The sequence below is a fragment of the Marmota monax genome, unplaced genomic scaffold (assembly GCF_021218885.2).
Source record: "Marmota monax isolate L192 unplaced genomic scaffold, Marmota_monax_Labrador192_F-V1.1 WCK01_AAM20220418_F8-fsc00086, whole genome shotgun sequence".
NCBI lineage: Eukaryota > Metazoa > Chordata > Mammalia > Rodentia > Sciuridae > Marmota > Marmota monax.
The window spans coordinates 7,025,579-7,045,056 of record NW_026693086.1 but is presented as its reverse complement, the minus strand read 5'-3'; the positions used below and the strand labels follow the sequence as shown (position 1 = coordinate 7,045,056).

The 19,478-nt window shown below is 39.8% G+C and overlaps 2 protein-coding genes and 1 pseudogene across 2 annotated transcripts; 2 read left to right on the top strand and 1 right to left on the bottom strand.

Moving 5' to 3' along the window:
• Window positions 1-3,049: 3,049 nt before the first annotated feature.
• On the top strand, window positions 3,050-4,042 carry LOC124099482 (S-formylglutathione hydrolase-like). The gene is given in 2 exon segments (XM_046454620.2): window positions 3,050-3,255; window positions 3,258-4,042. Coding segments are annotated over 2 exon segments (846 nt in total). The 5' UTR covers window positions 3,050-3,062; the 3' UTR covers window positions 3,911-4,042.
• A 431-nt stretch (window positions 4,043-4,473) lies between these two features.
• LOC124099354 (forkhead box protein I3-like) lies at window positions 4,474-6,029 on the top strand (annotated as a pseudogene).
• A 5,877-nt stretch (window positions 6,030-11,906) lies between these two features.
• On the bottom strand, window positions 11,907-12,825 carry Ahsp (alpha hemoglobin stabilizing protein). Its single transcript, XM_046454697.1, has 3 exons — window positions 12,739-12,825; window positions 12,491-12,569; window positions 11,907-12,257 (listed from the first exon to the last, which is right to left on the bottom strand). Exons 2-3 carry the CDS (start codon window positions 12,563-12,565, stop codon window positions 12,024-12,026), a joined length of 309 nt encoding a protein of 102 aa, XP_046310653.1. The 5' UTR covers window positions 12,566-12,569; window positions 12,739-12,825; the 3' UTR covers window positions 11,907-12,023.
• Between the last annotated feature and the right edge of the window lie 6,653 nt (window positions 12,826-19,478).

Below are 19,478 nucleotides of genomic sequence, written 5' to 3'. Positions count from 1 at the left end.
TTCTTATTTGTGGAGGAGAGGTGTGCGCTACGTGCCTGTATTCAGCCACCTTGCTTCTCCAAATTACTCCTTTCCACTAGCCTATTTCTCCCTTTTGGATAGAGAATGTTTACACTGTGCATGTCACACTACTGTAATTTGAAAGCAAAAACTTGTTTTGATTTTACATTCTCAAAACTAAGGTATTTGTCTTAAGTCTCAGATGAGACTTCAGCTTTTTAATTAATATTCAGTGAGGTGAGCATTAATAGTTAATAGTCTGTGATTACTGTGGAGGCAAATTATTGTATTCTTTATTTTAAGAAGTACCTGAAACCTTGGGAGTCAGAGGTAGAATTTTATGGTTTAGACATGATTTGAGTTCCCTTAAGATTTCATGTGTTGAAATCTGATGAGCTAGAGAAGATCATCTGAGACATGTAGAAAGTAATCTGACTGAATGAATAAGAAAATGTGGTATATATACACAATGGAATATTACTCAGCCATAAGAAGAATGAAATAATGGTATTTGCTGGTAAATGGATGGAACTGGAGATGATCATGCTAAATGAAATAAGTCAGTCTCAAAAAAATCAAAGGCTGAATGTTTTCTCTGACATAGACATGCTCGCACATAAGTGGGGAGAGAAGAATAGAAGTTCATTGGATTAGATAAAGGGAAATGAAGAGAAGGGACAGAGATGGGATTAGGAAAGACAGTAGAATGAATTATGAGACATAACTTTCCTATGCTCATATACGAATACACAACCAGTGAAACTCCACATCATGCACAACCACAAATGGGATCCTAATTAGAGTAAGTTATAGTCTATCTATGTATAATATGTCAAAACACACTATACATTCATGTATATCTAAAAAGAACAAATAAAAAATTCTTGCATTAAAAGCTTAAATTAATGATATTAATTTAAAAAAGAAAGTAATATGACTATGGTATTTGGAGATGATGTCGTTAGGAAGTTATTAGATTAGATAAGGTCATTGGGATGTGTGCTAAGAGCCTTTATAAGAAGAGAGGTAGATGAAGCAGATATAATATACAAACATGATCCCTCTTCTTTGTCATGAGATACCCTGTGCTAATTTAGGGTTCTGCCATCATCAGATGAGACACACAGATGATGCACCTCCAGAACTTAAGCCAAAAAAAACTGGGTTCTTTTTCCTTATAAAGTAGCTTACTTTGGGTATCTCATTATAGAAAAAAAAAAACATATTATACTCTACCCAAAGTGATTGACAGCTTTAATGCAATCACTATGAAAAATTTCAAGGGCATTGTGTTAGTTAGCTTTTCATCATTGTGACCAAAAAACTTGACATTAACCACTTAAAAAAGGAAAAGTTCATTTTTGGCTCAGGGTTTCAGAGGTTTCATTCCATGGTTGGCTGGCTGCAAAGCAAAAACATGGTAGAAATGCATGGCAGAGGAAGGCCACTTAGCTCACATCAGCTGGGAAGCAGACAGAAAGAGAAAGAGAGGAAGATGAAGGGGCTAGGAATAAGATATCACCCCCAGTGACATATTTCCTCCAGCCATGCCCACCTGCCTACAGTTTCCACCTTCTCCCAGGAATTCTTTCAAATTATTAATCCACCAAATGGATCAATCCACTGATGAGGTTATAGTCCTCAAGATACAATTACTTCTCAAAAGCCCACCTCTGGACATTGCTGCATTGGGGACCAAGTCTTCAATACGTGAGCTTTGGGGGCACATTCCAGATCCAAATCATAACAGGCTTTTTCTTTTTTTTTTTTTTCAGAAAAAAATAACAGCAAAAGCAATCCTAAAATTCATGTGAAACTGCCAAAGACCTAAATAGCCAAAGCAACCTCCAGAATGAAAAACAAATCTGGAGGCATAATAATACTTCCTGATTTCAAAATATACTACAAAGTTATAGTAATCAAAACAGTAGGGCACTGGCATAAGACAGACATAGAGAACACTGCAACATAGTAGAGATCCTAGAAATAAACCTACATATGTGCTATCAAGTTATCTTCAACAAAGAGGCCAAGAAAACACAATATGGAAAGCACAGTCTCTATAATAAATGGCACTGGGAAAACTAGATATCTACAGACAGAAGAATGAAATTGGATCCTTATCTCACACCATATATAAAAATCAACTCAAGTCAGGTATGGTGGCTCACTCCTATAATCCAAGCAAATCAAAAGGCTGAGGCAGGAGGACCACAAGTTCAAAGCCAGTGTCAGCAGATTAGCAAGGGCCTACCTCAAAATAAAAATTAAAAGGGCTTGGCATGTTGCTCAATGGTTAAGCACCCTTGGGTTGAATCCCCAGTACAAAAAAGAAAGAAAGAAAGAAAGAAAGAAATCGACTCAAAATTAATTAAAGACTTCAATGTAAGCTGTAAAACTCTGGGAGAAAATATAGAGAGGAAAGCTCCTTGATACTGATCTAAGCAATGAGGTTTTGGATATGACTCCAAAAGGCCAGGCAACAAAAGCAGAAGCAGGACTACATCAAACTAAAATTGGAAGAATTTGCCTAGCATAATACATCAGCTAAGGGTTAATATCCAAAATATATAAGTAACTCACACATCTTAATAACAAGAAAACAAACAACCCAATTTAAAAATAGGCAAATCATAATGGTCATTTCTCTTAAAAAGATATACAAATGGCCAATAAGTATATAAAAATTCTCAACACAACTAATCACAAGGGAAATTTGAAGCTAAACCACAGTGAGATGTCACTTCACACCAGTTGGAATGGCTATAATCAGATGCGAGATAACAAGGGTCAACAAAGACGTGAAGAAAAGAGAATAACTGAACACTGTTGGCAGTAATGTAAATTACTATAGATGTTATGGAAAACGTTAAAGAAGTTCCTCATAAAACTAAAATCAGGGTGGGCAGGGGCAGGCCGGGCGGGTCCCCGGCGGCCATGTTGAGGCCCCGCCCTCCCCTCCCTGCCGCGTCTTGCGTCCCCACCGCACTCTTGCCACCGCCGTAGGATCATCTGCCCTTCATTACAGACTAAAAAGCAAGTAGCAATTGGACAGGAAAAGAATGGCATTGAAACAGATTTCCAGCAACAAGTGCTTTGGAGGATTGCAGAAAGTATTTGAACATGACAGTGTTGAGCTGAAGTGCAAAATGAAATTTGCTATCTACTTACCACCAAAGGCAGAAAGTGGAAAGTGCCCTGCACTGTATTGGTTGTCTGGTTTAACTTGCACAGAACAGAATTTTATATCAAAATCTGGTATCATCAAGCTGCCTCAGAACATGGCCTTGTTGTCATTGCTCCAGACACCAGCCCTCGTGGCTGCAATATTAAAGGGGAAGATGAGAGCTGGGACTTTGGCACTGGTGCTGGGTTTTATGTGAATGCCACTGAAGATCCTTGGAAGACTAACTACAGAATGTACTCTTACGTAACGGAGGAGCTTCCACAACTCATAAATGCCAATTTTCCAGTGGACCCCCAAAAGATGTCTATTTTTGGCCACTCTATGGGAGGTCATGGAGCTCTGATTTGTGCTTTGAAAAGTCCTGGAAAATATAAATCTGTGTCAGCATTTGCACCAATTTGCAATCCAGTGCATTGTCCTTGGGGCAAAAAAGCCTTTAGCAGATATTTGGGAACAGATGAAAATAAATGGAAGGCATATGATGCAACGTATCTTGTAAAGTCCTATCCAGATTCTCAGCTTGACATACTAATTGATCAAGGGAAAGATGACCAATTTTTGCTAGATGGACAGCTACTTCCTGAACATTTCATTTCTGCCTCTTCGGAAAAGAAAATCCATGTTGTTTTTAGATTACAGGAGGGTTATGATCATTGCTACTACTTCATTGCAACCTTTATTGCTGATCACATTAGACATCATGCAAAATACCTGAATGCATGAAAACCTTCTGATAAGAGAATCTCTTCAAGATTATAAAAATTATAATAAAGAGAATTGCCGAGGGAAAATATTTCAAAACATTGGATTTCATAATGCTAAGAACTTCGTTGTACAATTGCATTACCTGAATACATATAAATAAAAGTTAAAAAAAACAACAACAAAAAAAAAAAAACCTAAAATCAGGCACCTGCCGGACCCAGCCCGGGAGCGGGACTGGTGGAGGCGGGCCGCAAGGTGACCTGCAGACGGATGCTCTCACCTGAGACGCGCTCGCCAGTCCCCGGCCGCCGACATGGACCTCTACTGCGGCGACAACTTCGGTGTGTACTCGCAGGCCACCTGCCCCCACCACCGCCGCCCGGGACACGCCCGGGGCTGCCAGGGCTCCCTACGCGCTGCCGACCGCTGCCGCCAACACCTACTGGTGGCTCTACTGGCCCGACTTTTGCTGCCCGCCTCCGGGGCAGCCGCCTGGGGCAGCGGCCAGACCCTACTTGCAGTCGCCGCCCAAAGCGTCCCTTAGCGCAGGCGTGCGGTCACCCTACTCAACGATCGTCGCCATGGCCCTCCAGAGCGCGCCACGGCCATACCAACGCATCGAGGCTGGCCGGCAGAACTTCATTCGCCACAACCTGTCGCTCAACTGCTTTAAGATGCTTTAAGATGGTGCCCCGCGAAAAGGGTACACTTGTACATTGCTGGTGGGACTGCAGATTGGTGCAGCCAACTTGGAAAGCAGTATGGAGATTTCTTGGAAAGCTGGGAATGGAGCCACCATTTGACCCAGCTATTCCCCTTCTTGGTCTATTCCCTAAAGACCTAAAAAGAGCATGCTACAGGGACACTGCTACATCGATGTTCATAGCAGCACAGTTCACAATAGCAAGACTGTGGAACCAACCTAGATGCCCTTCAATAGACGAATGGATAAAAAAAATGTGGCATTTATACACAATGGAGTATTACTCTGCATTAAAAAATGACAAAATCATAGAATTTACAGGGAAATGGATGGCATTAGAGCAGATTATGCTAAGTGAAGCTAGCCAATCCCTAAAAAAACAAATGCCAAATGTCTTCTTTGATATAAAGAGAGTAACTAAGAACAGAGTAGGGACGAAGAGCAGGAGAAGAAGATTAACATTTAACAGGGATGAGAGGTGGGAGGGAAAGGGAGAGAGAAGGGAAATTGCATGGTAATGGAAGGAGACCCTCAGGGTTATACAGTGGAGGAGGTAGAGAGACAGGAGGGGAGGGGAGGGGAGAGGTGGGGAGGGGGGAGGGGGGAGGATGGGAAAGGCAGCGGAGCACAACAGACACTAGTATGGCAATTTGTAAATCAATGGATGTGTAACTGATGTGATTCTGCAATCTGTGTATGGGGTGAAGGTGGGAGTTCATAACCCACTTGAATCAAAGTGTGGAATATGATATGTCAAGAAATTTGTAATGTTTTGAACAACCCACAATAAAAAATTTAAAAAAAAAAAAAAAGATGGTGCCCCGCGATGAGGACGACCAGGGAAAGGTGACTACTAACTCTGGATCCAAACTGCGAGAAGATGTTTGACAACAGAAACGAAGCGAAAGCGGCGCTTCAAGGCCAGCGGCAACTCTGCGGTGGTTGCAGGGACTTCCAAGTCAGAAGAAGGGCTGTCCTCGGGACTGGGAACCACAGTGGGTTGCACATCGGAGGGAGACAGCCCTTCCTCTATGCTTCTGCCAGCGCAGTCGCTTGAGCCTGAGGGCACTAAGAGCCCAGTGTCCCCTCCGGGTGGCCCGGTGCTGGCCTCCGCCCCCTGCCTCAGCTCCTTCTTTAGCACCCTAAGCGTGGACTGCGGCGGGAGCATCCAGCATGCTGGCCCCACAGCCTCCACCTGGGGGTCCAGGGCCCTCAGCTGCCCTCCAGCAGCGCCTTCCCTGCCCCCTCCATCTCCGAGGCCTGGGCAGAAACCTTATCTCTGAGCACCAGCAGCCGCAGCAGCCAGCGATCTTTCTACTACAGCCCCTTCCTGGCCAGCACCGGCAAGGGCCAGTGCAGCCCTTCAGTAGCCCCTTCTAAAACCTTGGCATGGTCAAGAACCTTGTCTACCCGCGGGAGGGCTCTGAGGTGTAGGACCTTGCTTCTCAGACTTCCACAGCACACCTGAGTTCGGGGTTGTGCGGATTCCCAGTCCCGGGTATGGGGTGGGGCTGAGGTTCTGCATTTCTTTGAGCTCCCGGACGATCCAGTTACTACCGGGGAGGAACCAGGTGACAGGGAACTCCTAGACCCCAGCAAGCTTTACACATCTTCTAGAGATGGGCCTTTGGGGAGAAGTCCACCTGCATTCCAAGGCAGGTAGCCTTAGAGCTCTGTGAGGGCAGGGACAGGTCTGTGGGCTTGTCGCTCTATGCCAGGGGGTGGGCTCAAAAGTGCTCAGACAGCTGGAACAAGCCCTGAAGTGGCTAGGTGGTAAAGGTCAGCAGCTGGTACCTGGAGGTGGTGGCTGGACCCACCAGCCAAATGCTCCCTGAGCAGCTGGCTATCTCCGGTCCAGCAGCTTTCTGGTTTTTCTAGAAAAGCCAGGTAATTTGGCTTTTTATAGGAAATCTCCAACTTTGTGTCCTTGGCCTCCAGTTAAAGTTTCTATCAGTGTGCCAGGAAGCACTACAAATCCTTGAGCTGTGCCCAGCTCACTGTGCAGACAGTCCTAGGTAGCAAACATTGTTCTAGACTCAACAGTCATTAGCCCACAGAATCCTCACCTCACAGGAGTGGCAGCAGAGCCTTGCTTTCAATGCAAGGGATGTGGGCTTTTAAGATGAGAGGTGATTTGCCCAAGGTCCCAAAGAAGGCATGGTGGAGCTGGGCCTGGTTCCAGAGCTGGTGCTGGTAACATGTATCCTGGCTGTTAAAACAAATTGCATCATGGGCAGACATAAGTAAATAGGCATAGCAGGAGCTGGATCTCACTTGACCAGAGATTCTGGTTGAAATGGAAGTCCCTGGCAATGCTCCCCCCAGAAGAAAGTGGGACCCCACCAGCTCTGCCTCACTCTCCCTGCCCAAATCCAAGGTCTGGGGTGACTGCTGAACCAATTGATGATGGCAGCCTGGCAGCCTGGCCCTCTTAGCTCCTGTCCTGGGTATTTCATTGCCTAACAAAGTATTGTTAGAATTTTATTAAAAAATAGTTTTAAAGTGGAATTTCATAGTTTTTAATATGATAAACCATTTATGGTCAAAATCTTTAAAACTAATGATTTTATGTATCCCTTTCACTTCCCTTGCATAACTCTTACACTCACTCTTACACCCAGCAGAGACCTGATACATAACATGGCAAACACTTGGTCATTATTTGTTGAATAGCAAATTATTTAAAAAGTACTAATCAAAAATGAATGGTTGTTGGATTCATGGGAACAGTGTTCCATTAATGAGTTGCCTTTCTGTCATGTTTTTGAGTTTTAGTCAGGGTTTGGAATTTTCTAGAAACAGGACTACATGCACATTATTTTTTTAAAAAAGCTTTTTCCTGAGTATTCTTTAAGATACAATATTTTAAAAAAAATTGTTATTTTGAAATAGAGCAAGTAGAAAAAAATATTAGCTTATTGAGGTAAAGATCATGCCACCATTACTTTTTAACCATTATGCAGAAAGACAACAAAAGAGATTACCTACTCTTTTACTCTGTGTACAGAAAACCATTTCTATGGATAATTTTGTATGTAAGCAAGCATATGAACTTTTATAAATATTGTTTCTAGCACAATTCTATATTTGTTGACTAATTTATAATGTGAACCAGGGCAGCAAAGAAAAAAAATCTTGGGAAAGTAAACTACATGATAAGAAGGATAACAAGAAATAAACTCTAAATTGGATGGGGGAAAAAAACTGAACAAACTACAAAGGATCCAGCTATCCCACTACTGGCTATATACCCAAAGAATATGAAATCGGTATGCTGAAGAGATATCTGAATTCCCATGTTCGTTTCAGCATTATTCACAATAGTCAACATATGAAATCAATTTAATTGTCTATCAATGGTTGAATGGATAAGGAAATGTGGTTCTGATACAGAGTAGAATACTATTTAGCCTTTAAAAAAAAAAAGGAAATCTTGCCTTTGGGGACAATGTGAATGAACCAGGAAGACATTATGTTATGTGAAATAAGCCCATTCCTGAAAGATGCATGCTAAATGATCCCACTAATACATGGAATCTAAAAAATTCAAACTCACAGAAGCAGAGAGTAAATTGCTAGTTACCATAATCTGGGTGAGAGAGGGTGGTTATTGGTGAGATGTAGGTCAAAGGACATAAAATCCCAGTTAGACCAAAGGAATATGTTCAAGAGATTTATGATATGCATCATAATGACTATAGTTAACAACTATGTAGTGTACTCTGGAAATTGCTGAGAGTAGATTTTAAATATTCATACCACAAAAAAATTATGTGTGAGGTAATACATATGGTAGTTAGCTTCATTTATCCATTCCATAATGTATACATATTTCAAAACATTTTGTATATGATACTTTTAAATTTTTGTTATAAAAAATAAGTTTTTTAAAATAATAGTGTTCAGTGTCAGAATCAGTATGATACAGTTTCCAAGGTCAGGGTGAGAAGAAGAATTAGAATCAAGGTTAAAATGAGCTTTGTGGTCAGAGTCAGAGTTTGTGGTCAGGGTGATGGTCAGAGTTAAGGTCAGATTGGGATCAGGATTGTAACATAGTGAGGTACAAGAGTATAAAAAACAGAGTTAGTGTCAGTTAAGGTCAGAATAAGGAGAAGGGTAAGAACCAGGATAAGGGTCACAGCCAGGGTCAGAGTCTGGTGGATTTTCTTTGGAAGGGTCAGTGTTAAAGTCAAAGTTAGAATTATGTTCAGTGTAAGGGACATCCATGAAAGTGAGTGAGCATATGAGTTGGTATCAGGGTCAAGTTGAGGGCCTGAGTGAAAGGTAAGTGTGTTCATCAGCTTTTTGTCACTGTGACCAAAACAAGAACAACTTAGAGGAGGAAAAGTGTATTTGGACTTGCAGTTTAAGAGGTCTCCATCCATGTTTGGCTGGAAGGAAGTGGCAGAGGAAAGCTTCCAGCTCATAGCAGCCAGGAAGCAGAGAGAGAGAGAGAGAGAAATCAGGGACAAAATATAATCCCCAAGGCTATGTCCCCAGTGGCCTACTTCCTCCAGCCACACCCCACTGACCTACAATTACAACCCCAGTAACTCATTTAAATTATTAATCGACAAGTGGTTGATGATATTACAGACATTCCTACATTTCCTAACATATGAGCTTTTCAGGGGACACCTTATATCCAAATCGTAACAGTAACTGGGTGAGAGGGAGAGTCAGGGAAGTATCAGGGTGTAGGTCAGGTTCATGATAAAGTTCAAATCACCAACAAGGTGAATGAGGCTGATGTTCAGGTTCATAGTGTTGCTATGTTGAGCATAAGATTCATGATCAAGGTCAAGTTCTGGAATCAAGATGAGTCATTTGCAGTGTCCTTGTTAGGGTGAGGTTCTGGGTCATGCTCATGGACATAATGAAGGTCAGAGATAAAGGTCAAGGTAATATTCAGGTAGGTGTCAGGATCACAGTCAGGATTAAAGTTAGGGTCTAGTTCAGCATGAGGAGCAGTGTGAGGGTGAAAATAACATCTGTGATGTTCAGGTTCATTGAGGGTAAGGTGTCTATCCTGTTCAGGGTTAAGATCAGGTAGGACACAGGGTGTGAGAGTTGAAGGTGAGGTTAAAAGTGAGTTCAAGTTCAGGGTCAGCCCTAAAGTGAGAGTCAACATCAAAATAAGAATAAAGAAGAGTTATGGCTGTATTAATTCACCTATTATTTACAATCTTATTTCTAGAATTGATTCAGGCACTGCTGTCAAACAAAATAAGCATTATTCTTTTTGCTATTTCTGGTTAATTTTTCAGAAATAATAATGGATTGGGGGTATTCACTGCTTCAGTAACTTTATTTTTATTTTCATGGATCATCAGATCCTGATGATTCATACCACCATTTCTGAAAAGTCAAAATATTCCAAATTTTACTTCTAAATAGGCTTCTAAATAGACACAAAAATAATATGAATGCTAGAATACGCAGAGTCATCAAAAGGTTTTCTGTCAAAAAAGAAACTTTTTTGCAATTTCTCCAATTCACACAGCTTACAAACTGTTGAAATAGAGTTTAGATGTTGAATTTCCCACCCGCTGTAAGAATCTTTTGTACCAAACCATTATACTTATGTCACTATATGTCACTATAAGAAATATAAAATATAAAATTTCATTCCCAAACAAAATATTTTCAAATAATAATTTTTTAAAAAGTATTTCTTACCACATGCCTGTTAATTGGTCATCTTTCTCTGAACACTTGAGGAATGGTCATCTAAATAGTTCCCAAGGTTAGATAGTTCTAAATTTAAGAGCATCTTTGCGAATTGAACCAAAGTAGCTTCCAACTATTCCTTTCAGCTACTCTGCACACAGCAACAGTGTAACTCCAAAAACTTTTTTCATATAGTTTCTCCATCATTTTCTTCCACTCATGCACACTAGTCCAAAGAAGAGGATGTTGACTACGGTCCCAATGAGTGAGCACCAGGTCCCAGTTAACAGACTGAGATTTTTCTGAGGGGTACAGTAGATAGGCATTGGCCCCTGCCTAGGGCACCTCAGAGGTGCTGGCAGCATCTTTCCATTGGAGGCGAGCATTTTCTGGCATAGTCTGAGGCCCCCACACATCCACACTTTGGAAGAATGGCTAGGGGCACTGAGCTGAGGTTTGGTTCAGGGTAAACCAAACTGCAAAGGAAAAGAAAAAAAAGAGAGAGAGATCGGGGGTGCACAGATCCGAGAAAGCCTGCTAGTGACAGGAACTGGGGAAGGACGACTCAGCCCGGAAACTTTCCCCACCCAAGAAGAAACACAGAAAACCGAGTGAAAAGCTCTAGGCGGCGCCAAGCGGGATCTGATTGACGTGACCCGCCTCCTCGCCCCGCCCATCTGCCCCCCACCCCCACCCCGCAGTCCCTAAGGCCTCGGGGCTTTCAGACGAGTTAGCGCTGCAATCCAAAACCTTCATTTCGTATTCGTTTTGTTTTTATTCTTTTTAATTATACACAACATTAGGATTCATTTTGACATAATAATAAAAGCATGGAATATAATTTGTTCTAATGCAGTCCCCAGTACTTCCCACTTCCTTTTCCCTCCTATCCTCCCTCCCCCTTCCCTTCCCTGTACCTTACTGATCTATTTACTTATAGTTTTGATGCTTTTTTTTTTTCATTTCGTTTTTCAAAAGTAATGACTCTGACCCAATTCTGGTTTCACCCCAGAGCTCTAATAGGAGTCAGGAGGTCTGACAGAAAGGAGGAAAGTGACTGAGATGGCTTAAGCAGTGGGAAAGGCTGGCTTCTGATTTTTCCCAGTCCTGGGATCTGGGTCTGAAGGATGGTGGAGCCAAAGGGTAAAGATTTGGCCATCTGAAAAATACCAGACGTATTGAATGGTTCCCAATATCCTTTCAAACTCTGAGCTCCTGAGGTACTCTGGGGAGTACCCTCAAAGGTATTCTGTAGTAGCCTTGGAATCAGAAATCCTAGAATATTGTTCAAGTAGGAGCTAAGGGCAGGTGATTGGATAATCGTGGCAGTAAACCTGGCTCTGGTTGAACCAAGGAGACTTGCAACAGCTTTCTGCTAGAGTAACATATCACTGGACCATAATTTCTGGAAGGCTTTTATCTCACTTTTTCTACCACCCATTTCCTCCCAGCACTTTCTCTTTAGTCCCTGCCTTCCTGGCCCTTAGTTCAGCGTATTTTAGTATTGCCCAGTGGTTACTTAAAGCTGCTAACCTCTATTACTAAATTAAGTCTCCAAGATCATATCTAAGAAGGATTGAAGAAAAAGAAACCAACTGCCCTCATAAGCCAGGGCCAGACAATGGAAAAAGAGCCAGGAAGTCCAGCAAAACCAGTACTGGTATTTATTGGGGTATCATGAAGAAGCACATCCTGAGTACATGATCTACAAAGCCAGAATTTAAGGGCTTCTTGAAGATGAAGGCCTGGATCTCTGGGCTAGAAGGAAGGAAGCTTATGGTTTGGGTGCTCCTGGGATTTCAGGAAGTCCTTATATTTAACCAGAAAAGATTTTGCCAGAATGTCCAACTGTTGCTGGAGTTCCTGCAGAGCCCCAACTTGTTCTTGCTGCTCCCCTTTCATATGCTGCTTGTAATAGCTGACATAGAAGTTCACCCAGTCATCCACCACAGTCATCATGTCTTCTTCAGAAATAAGAGGATCATTAAAGACCTGGGAAAAGTAGAGAGAGAGTTAGCAAGGAAGAATGTGGTCAGCAATGTGATTCAGGAACACCAGAATAGTCTCACAAACTCTCACATCTCTTTTCTCGGATTTATATTCCCTCTCTTTAGTTCATTCCATTAACCACCATCACCCTCAAGTTTCAAATTATTCTCCCTTCTCTGTCCCCGCCCCAACACACGTACTTCAGGCCTGTCCTTTAAAACAGTGCCTGGGCTTACCTGCTGATTCAGCAGAACATTAAATTCCTTCATTCCCGTAGAAATAAGATCCTTATTAGACTGAAGATGGGCCATCTGCCTGTATAGAGAAAGAGGTAGAATTTAAATATCCCTTTCCCTCACCCTTGGTTATTTCCCTCAGTCCTCTCACTGCCTTTAAAGGTCCCTGGTGCTTTACAGGTACACCTTCTTTCCAAAACTTTTCAAATCTTGCTCTGAAGTCACATTTTTTCCCAAGTTGGACTCACCTTCAGGTCTAACAGAGTCCCTATGTTCTTTGTGCTGAGCTAGATGCAGGCACGAAGTCAAGTGCTCACTTCAGAAGAAAACCCCACATATCTAGGTTCTGAGGGAGGGTGATAGGTCAGCCTAGGGTGGAGAAGGAGGGTGAGGCTTCCCTGAAGTTAGAGAGATAGACAGCCCAAGAAAAATAGATAAACGAAGAGACCCAAAAATTGCAAAAACTAAACCAGGAACATATGTTTGCCCTCTGCCCCTCAACCCAATATCCAATATCCCATCCAAGTACTCAAGAAACTAACATTAACTGAGTCCTTGTTACATGACAAGCACCTTTACATCATCAGCACAATGTGAGGGCAATCCTTCTCCCTATCTATAGATGACATACTAATAGCAGCTACATTACATTTATTCATTTGTGCCAGGCACTATTTTAAACATGTACTATTTATCTTTATTTTGAGGATCCTTTTAGACATATTTTGCAGATGAGCCATCCATAAGATGTGGATCAGGATATGTTCCACAAAAATGGAGATGTATTTATCTTGTTCTCAGACATATCATCAAGTATTCAATAAAGCAGAAATACTTTTTCTTATTTTTAAATTTTTTCCTAATGTTTTCCATTCTAACAGATTATTTTCAAATTTCAAAATCACTACATACTAATCAAAATAATCAAAGAAATACAAAAGTGTACACTGAAAATTTTGATCATTTTGCTGTCCACACAGAAGTAACCAGCATTAAAGATATATGTATTTCCTGTTGTAGTTTTTGCCATTCAAACACCAACATTCAGGGGCTGCTGTTGTAGCTCAGTGGTAGAGTGCTTGCCTAGCATGTGTGAGGCACTGGGTTCAATCCTCAGCACCACATAAAAACTAATAAATAAATAAATGCATAAATATTTCTTAAAAAACAACATTCATAGGCACTTATATATTTATAGTGACTTGTTAACTTGCTTTTTGATTACAGTAGTTTCTTAATAAACGTTTAACAATATTGACTTCTTTTTGATAAACAGTTTATTAATTTTAAGACATATATAAATTCACATCACTGTCGCCACGATCAGGATATATAACATTTCCATCATCCAAAAAAAACTTCTTTGTGATACTTCTTCGCTTTGTAGTCACCTCCATTCCACTCCTGAACCTGGCAAAAACTAAACATCCTCCATCACTACAGTTCAGTCTTTTTAAAGATGTCATGTCAATGGAATCAATCATAAAAAATGCATAATCTTTGAGACCCACTTCTTTCTCCTAGTACAATGCCTTTGAGGTTCAACCAAATTGTTGCAAATATCTATAAGTTGTTCTTTTTCATTGCTGAGTGTACGTTGTATGGATGCACCACAATTTATTTATTCAGCCACTGAAGGACATATCAATTGTTTGCAGTTTTGGCAAATATGAATAGAAATTCTATAAACATTTGTGTACAGGTTTTTGTGTGAATATGTTTTCATTTATCTGGAGCAGAAAATATGTTAACCACTAGGAGGAATAGTTACACTACAACTTAACAAAATACATATATATAGAAACAATAACAAACTCTGACAGTTCAATAATAAAACAAATAACCCAATCTTTCAAATAGTCAAAATATTAGAACACATGTCATAAAGAAAATATGCAAAAAGATAATAATCAAATGAAAAGATGTTCAATATCATTACTCATCAGGAAAATGCAAATTAAATCCACAATGTGTTATCACTTCATGCCCATTTCAATGACTAAAATTAAAAAGACTGGCTAATGTAATTATCATACATTACTGTTGGGAGTGTAAAATGGTACTACCACTTTGAAAAACAGCATACAGCAAAACCAAGTGCCTTCTGGTATAGTTCATTAATTTCAACACACATATAAATTCAAATAATTACTACCATAATAAGATACAGACATTTCCATCACCCCCCCAAAAAACTCCTTTGTGTTACTCTTTTATAGTTACCACCATTCCCATTTGGCAATTTCTTTTAAAAAGTTCAGTATACACTTATCACATGACCCAGCAATACCCTCATAGATATTTTATCCATGATAAACGAATATACATGTCTACAAAATTCTTAAATGCAAATGCAGGTGTTCATAGCACCTTTATTCATCATTGCCCAAAACTGGACACATTCTAAATATTCACAAACCAAAGAATGGATATACAGATTGCAGTTCATTCATGCAATGGACTACTCCTCAGCAATTTTTTTAAAAGAATAGACTAATGTTTGATAATATGATAATATGAATTAATCTCATAAACATGCTGACCAAAGATGACAGCTATAAAACTACATATAGCACACTATAATTCTATTTGTATGCAGTTCTAGAATAGGCACTATTAATCTGTAATGGAAGAAAGCAAATTTGGTTACATGGAGTCAGAATAAAGTGTGAGAATTAAAATGCAGAAGTGGCTGATTGTCCTTTTTACACACACACACAAACATCTTGATTATGACAAGCAACTTCATATACTTTTAGAAGAAGTATAAATTGGTAAAACTTTTTAAAGGATAATTTTACAATTCTTTGAATTAAAAGACATATGTGCTTCAACCCAATGATTCTGCTTTGGATTCTACCTTGGACTCTACTTTTACAACACATAGATATGCTTGTACAAGGAATTTGCCATCCCAGTTTGTACAGATGAAAAGGTAGAAAAAATATAAAATTTTATCAATAGAGAGAATCTTGAAAGACACTATGGCATGATGTGGAGCTAATAAAATAAATGAAAGCCAGACAAAGGCACATGCCTGTGATCCCAGTGACTTGGAAGGATAAGGCAGGAGGATTGCAAGTTCAAGACCAGACTCTGGCAAATTATTAAGGCCCTAAGCAACTTAGAGAGACCCTGTCCCAAAATAAAAAGGGCTGGGGATGTGGCTTAGTGATTAAGTGTCCTTGGGGTCAATTCCCCTGTCCCCCCCAAAAATAAAAAATAAAATAAAAAGTGTAGATACATATGTGCTAGTATGAAATATCTTTAAGACAATGTTAAATGAACTATAGTTTGAATAAATTAAACCAGGCCAGGATTACTAGAGTAGGAATTAATTTCAAAACTATTTATGTGTATAATGATAGACTGTTAACTTCTAGAGAGGGACTGTTATTGGCTGGGAAAATGGAAAGAGTAATTCTTGCAAGGGAGAATTTGACCTTACCTCTTATTATTATTTGAATTATTTTATAGCAAAAATTTTTCTGTTTTTTTAGGGGCTGGGTTTGTGGCTCAGTGGTAGAGCACTTGCTTAGCATGTGTGAGGCACTGGGTTCAATCCTCAGCAGCACATATAAATAAATTAATAAAACAAAGGTCCATCAACATCTAAAAAAAATTTTAATTTTTTTAAAATTCTTAAAAGTAATGTAAAACAAGAAAGTAAAAGAGGGTATTTTAAAAATTGTTCATTTCAGGTTTGAATACTGCTTCCTTTCCTAGCAGATTAATAGCTGTTCACTAAATATTTGTTGAATGAATAAATGAATAATTTTGCCACTTTTCAGCTCTGTGATGTTGATGAATTCACTTTAAATATATGTGTCAGATTTTATTCTGTGAAGGAAGAATAAAATAATAATATGTCTATCTTATAAGAATTATTGGAAAAAAATTCATTCATTCATTCCACAAGTAGATATTTGGCATCTACCTTGTGCCAGGCACTGATATGAAGTAACAAAATATATTGACACCAAAGATAAAGTTCCTGTCTTCTTGAAGCTTACATCTAGGGGACTTGAAGGAATGAATTATAAGGGGCAAACTGTGAGAGATAAGGCAGGGCCCAAACTACAAAGCTTTCTGGGCCATCAAAAGAAGTTTGGGTTTATTTTCAAATGTGAAGAAAAGTCATTGAAGAGCTTCAATACTGAAATCTCCTTCTATAAAAACAATGGAAAGCCACTGAAAGATTTTAAGCAAGGGAATTATAAGTTATGAGGTCTTTGGACTATATATATATATATATATATATATATATATATATATATATATATGCAGGAGAAGAATTGGAGAGATCAATGAGGGTAAAACCAATAATATGAGGAGTTTGGGCTATTCTGCCCAGTGCATAATATACTACTTGGTGCCAGGAGTTAGGGGCAGGCTACCAAAAGGTAAAGGAAGTGAAATTATTTATTTTTCAAGTCACTGATCTGCACCCTTGGGTCAGGGGAGGTGTATGATGGGTCCTTGTCCTCAAAGACTTAAAGTCCACCTGGGACATGACAGAGATAACTAATAAAATGAAATACAAAGTGGCTCAAGGCAGTATTTTAAGGGCCAAACATGTATTACAATGAATAGGACTGCCATGGTCTCTGAGCAGGGATAGGTCAATGTGACATTGGTAGTCAGTAAAGCTGCAGAAGGCCTATAAATAATGGGACCATATCAATTAACCCAGGACAGCTCCACTTTAGACCTGTTATACCAACATAATTACTAATAGTGATTCTTTGATGACACTCTCAAAAGTCCTGGTTTAGACAATAAATTATACAATGAAACTAATTATGAGTGTCACTTGACCTGCCTCACATGAAGCTAAGGGCCTCACATTGAAACACTTAAATAATGGCTAATGCTTAAATAGTATGTACTATTGAGAGACCCCAGCCCAATAACTTTAGGCCCAGTAACAAATCACCAGGGCTTGCTTCCACACCTGCACAGACGTCAGATGTATTTTTCAGAAAATCAGTTAAGTGTAACCGATTAAGAAAGGACAGGATGGTTGGGAAAGGAGCCGGCACGGTTGGGCAAACGGGATCAGACAATGAAAAACCATACAATGAATAACAAATGGTTTTTATGTGGTTTTTCCAGGAACCTATAGTGAAAAACAAGTTTACCCTTTAAGTGACCTATATGCTGGATTCAAAAGAGCCAATGAGATACCTGTTACTGTGCTAGGAGGGAAACTGACCACTGTACCCTGTAAAATATCTGTACCCCAAAGCCCGGTGTGCCAGTTCACCGAAGCTCCGGCTGAGGTTTCGCTGAGCACCCGCAGGCGCCTGTGTATCAATAAATCGCCTCTTGCTTTTGCAGCCAGTGCCTCGTGCGTCTTTCTTGGACAGGGAATCGGCGGGTCTTTCACTATGTGCCATATACAGTTCAAGAGCTTTACACATGTGACTCACTTAACCCTTATCTTAACCATATGTTGTAAGCACTAATATTGTTTCCATGTTTCAGATGAAGAAACTAAAGAGCAGAAAATTAGTAACTTGTCTAAGATCTCACAGGTACAACCATAGTGGAACAGAACCTGGATTCAAGGTAAGGCCTTTGGATAGAATTCATTCATAGAAGTTGGTCTCAGAGTTAGGTACACTCACAGAAATTAATATTTTAAAAATTAATGAAGCATTTATAACCTTTCAATTTTTCACCAGGAAACTCAATTTTAAAAAAATTAAGTACTTGGGTTTATCTCAGCCTCAGAGAGACTCTATGTAGGTGTTAGATAAGGTGAGATGTGGTAGAAAGGTTTCCATGAGAAGGTGGTAGTTTGGGAGAACCAGAAGTTTTAGGGAGAGAATTTTCAACTGGGACCAAACTGATTGAGGGGAGTCCAAGAATGTCAGGTTAAGGAACCAGGATATTTTATTTTCTGACTTAAAACAAAGAGAATGCTCCTGGCAAATTTCTACTTCTTGGAGAAGACACTGCATTAAAAGATAAAAAAGGGAGCATATAATATGAGTTGGAAGGGAAAGAAATATTCTGTCTTTGGACTCTCCTCCCAATTTCATGGACCTTCTCCCCAAATGAACACACAAAAACTTCCTGTTTATCTTGTTATCTGACACTATTGTTGCAATCCCTTGATATTTTTCAACCCTTCAACTCCTTAGGAGGCTTTCAGAAATAATATTCTCCTAGTCTTAGGGATGTCTGAAGGGCAGAGAATTTCTAGTCAAGTCTAGGTGTTACTGAAGCAAATTCATCTACTCACTTGAAAAGTCCCTCTGAAAGACTAATGACTTGAAGACAAATTATTGGGGGCAATGAAAGAGATTTATTTGGAAATCCAGCAAACCCAAGAGAATGGGAGGCTATCTCTAACCAAGACCGTCTTACGGAACTCAAGTATGCAAAGAGGCTTTCTAGGGAAGAAAAGCAAGGCAAGGGGAGCATTGTTCAAGAAAGAACTGATGACTAAAGACTTCTAGGTGCTGCTCCAGTGGCCTGGAACCCAACATTATCTTAGTTACTCTTACCTTGGTGTTTTAAGTCTCAAAGACAAAGAGAAAGATTAGGTAAATTTAGATAAAATCAATCTTGTATTATTGTTCCAGAAAAAACATTTCTTAAATGATTAATATGTCAACATGCAGAGTTGAGCAGAAACATTCTAATCCAAAAGTTAAGGTAGCAAGGAGATATACAGTATGAAGGCAGAGAAGCCAAGCCTTTTCATCCTATTTTAGTTGCCAGTTGGATATCTGCAGGCCTAAGTGAAGAGTCAGTGCTTTCAGCAAAAGCAGCCTTCAAGTCCCTAAAGAATAACCTAGGTAGAACTGTTATCATCATAACCAACAGGTCTAAAAGTGTTATCTACAGCAAAGTTAGTGGGAGACTAATTATATATTGCTCAGCTACTGTGACCTCCAAAATTTTTTATTTTTAAGGACAACTAAAAGCAAGTAAAGCTAAAGGGCTTATTTAGGTTTTCCCTGAGTTACACAGGGAC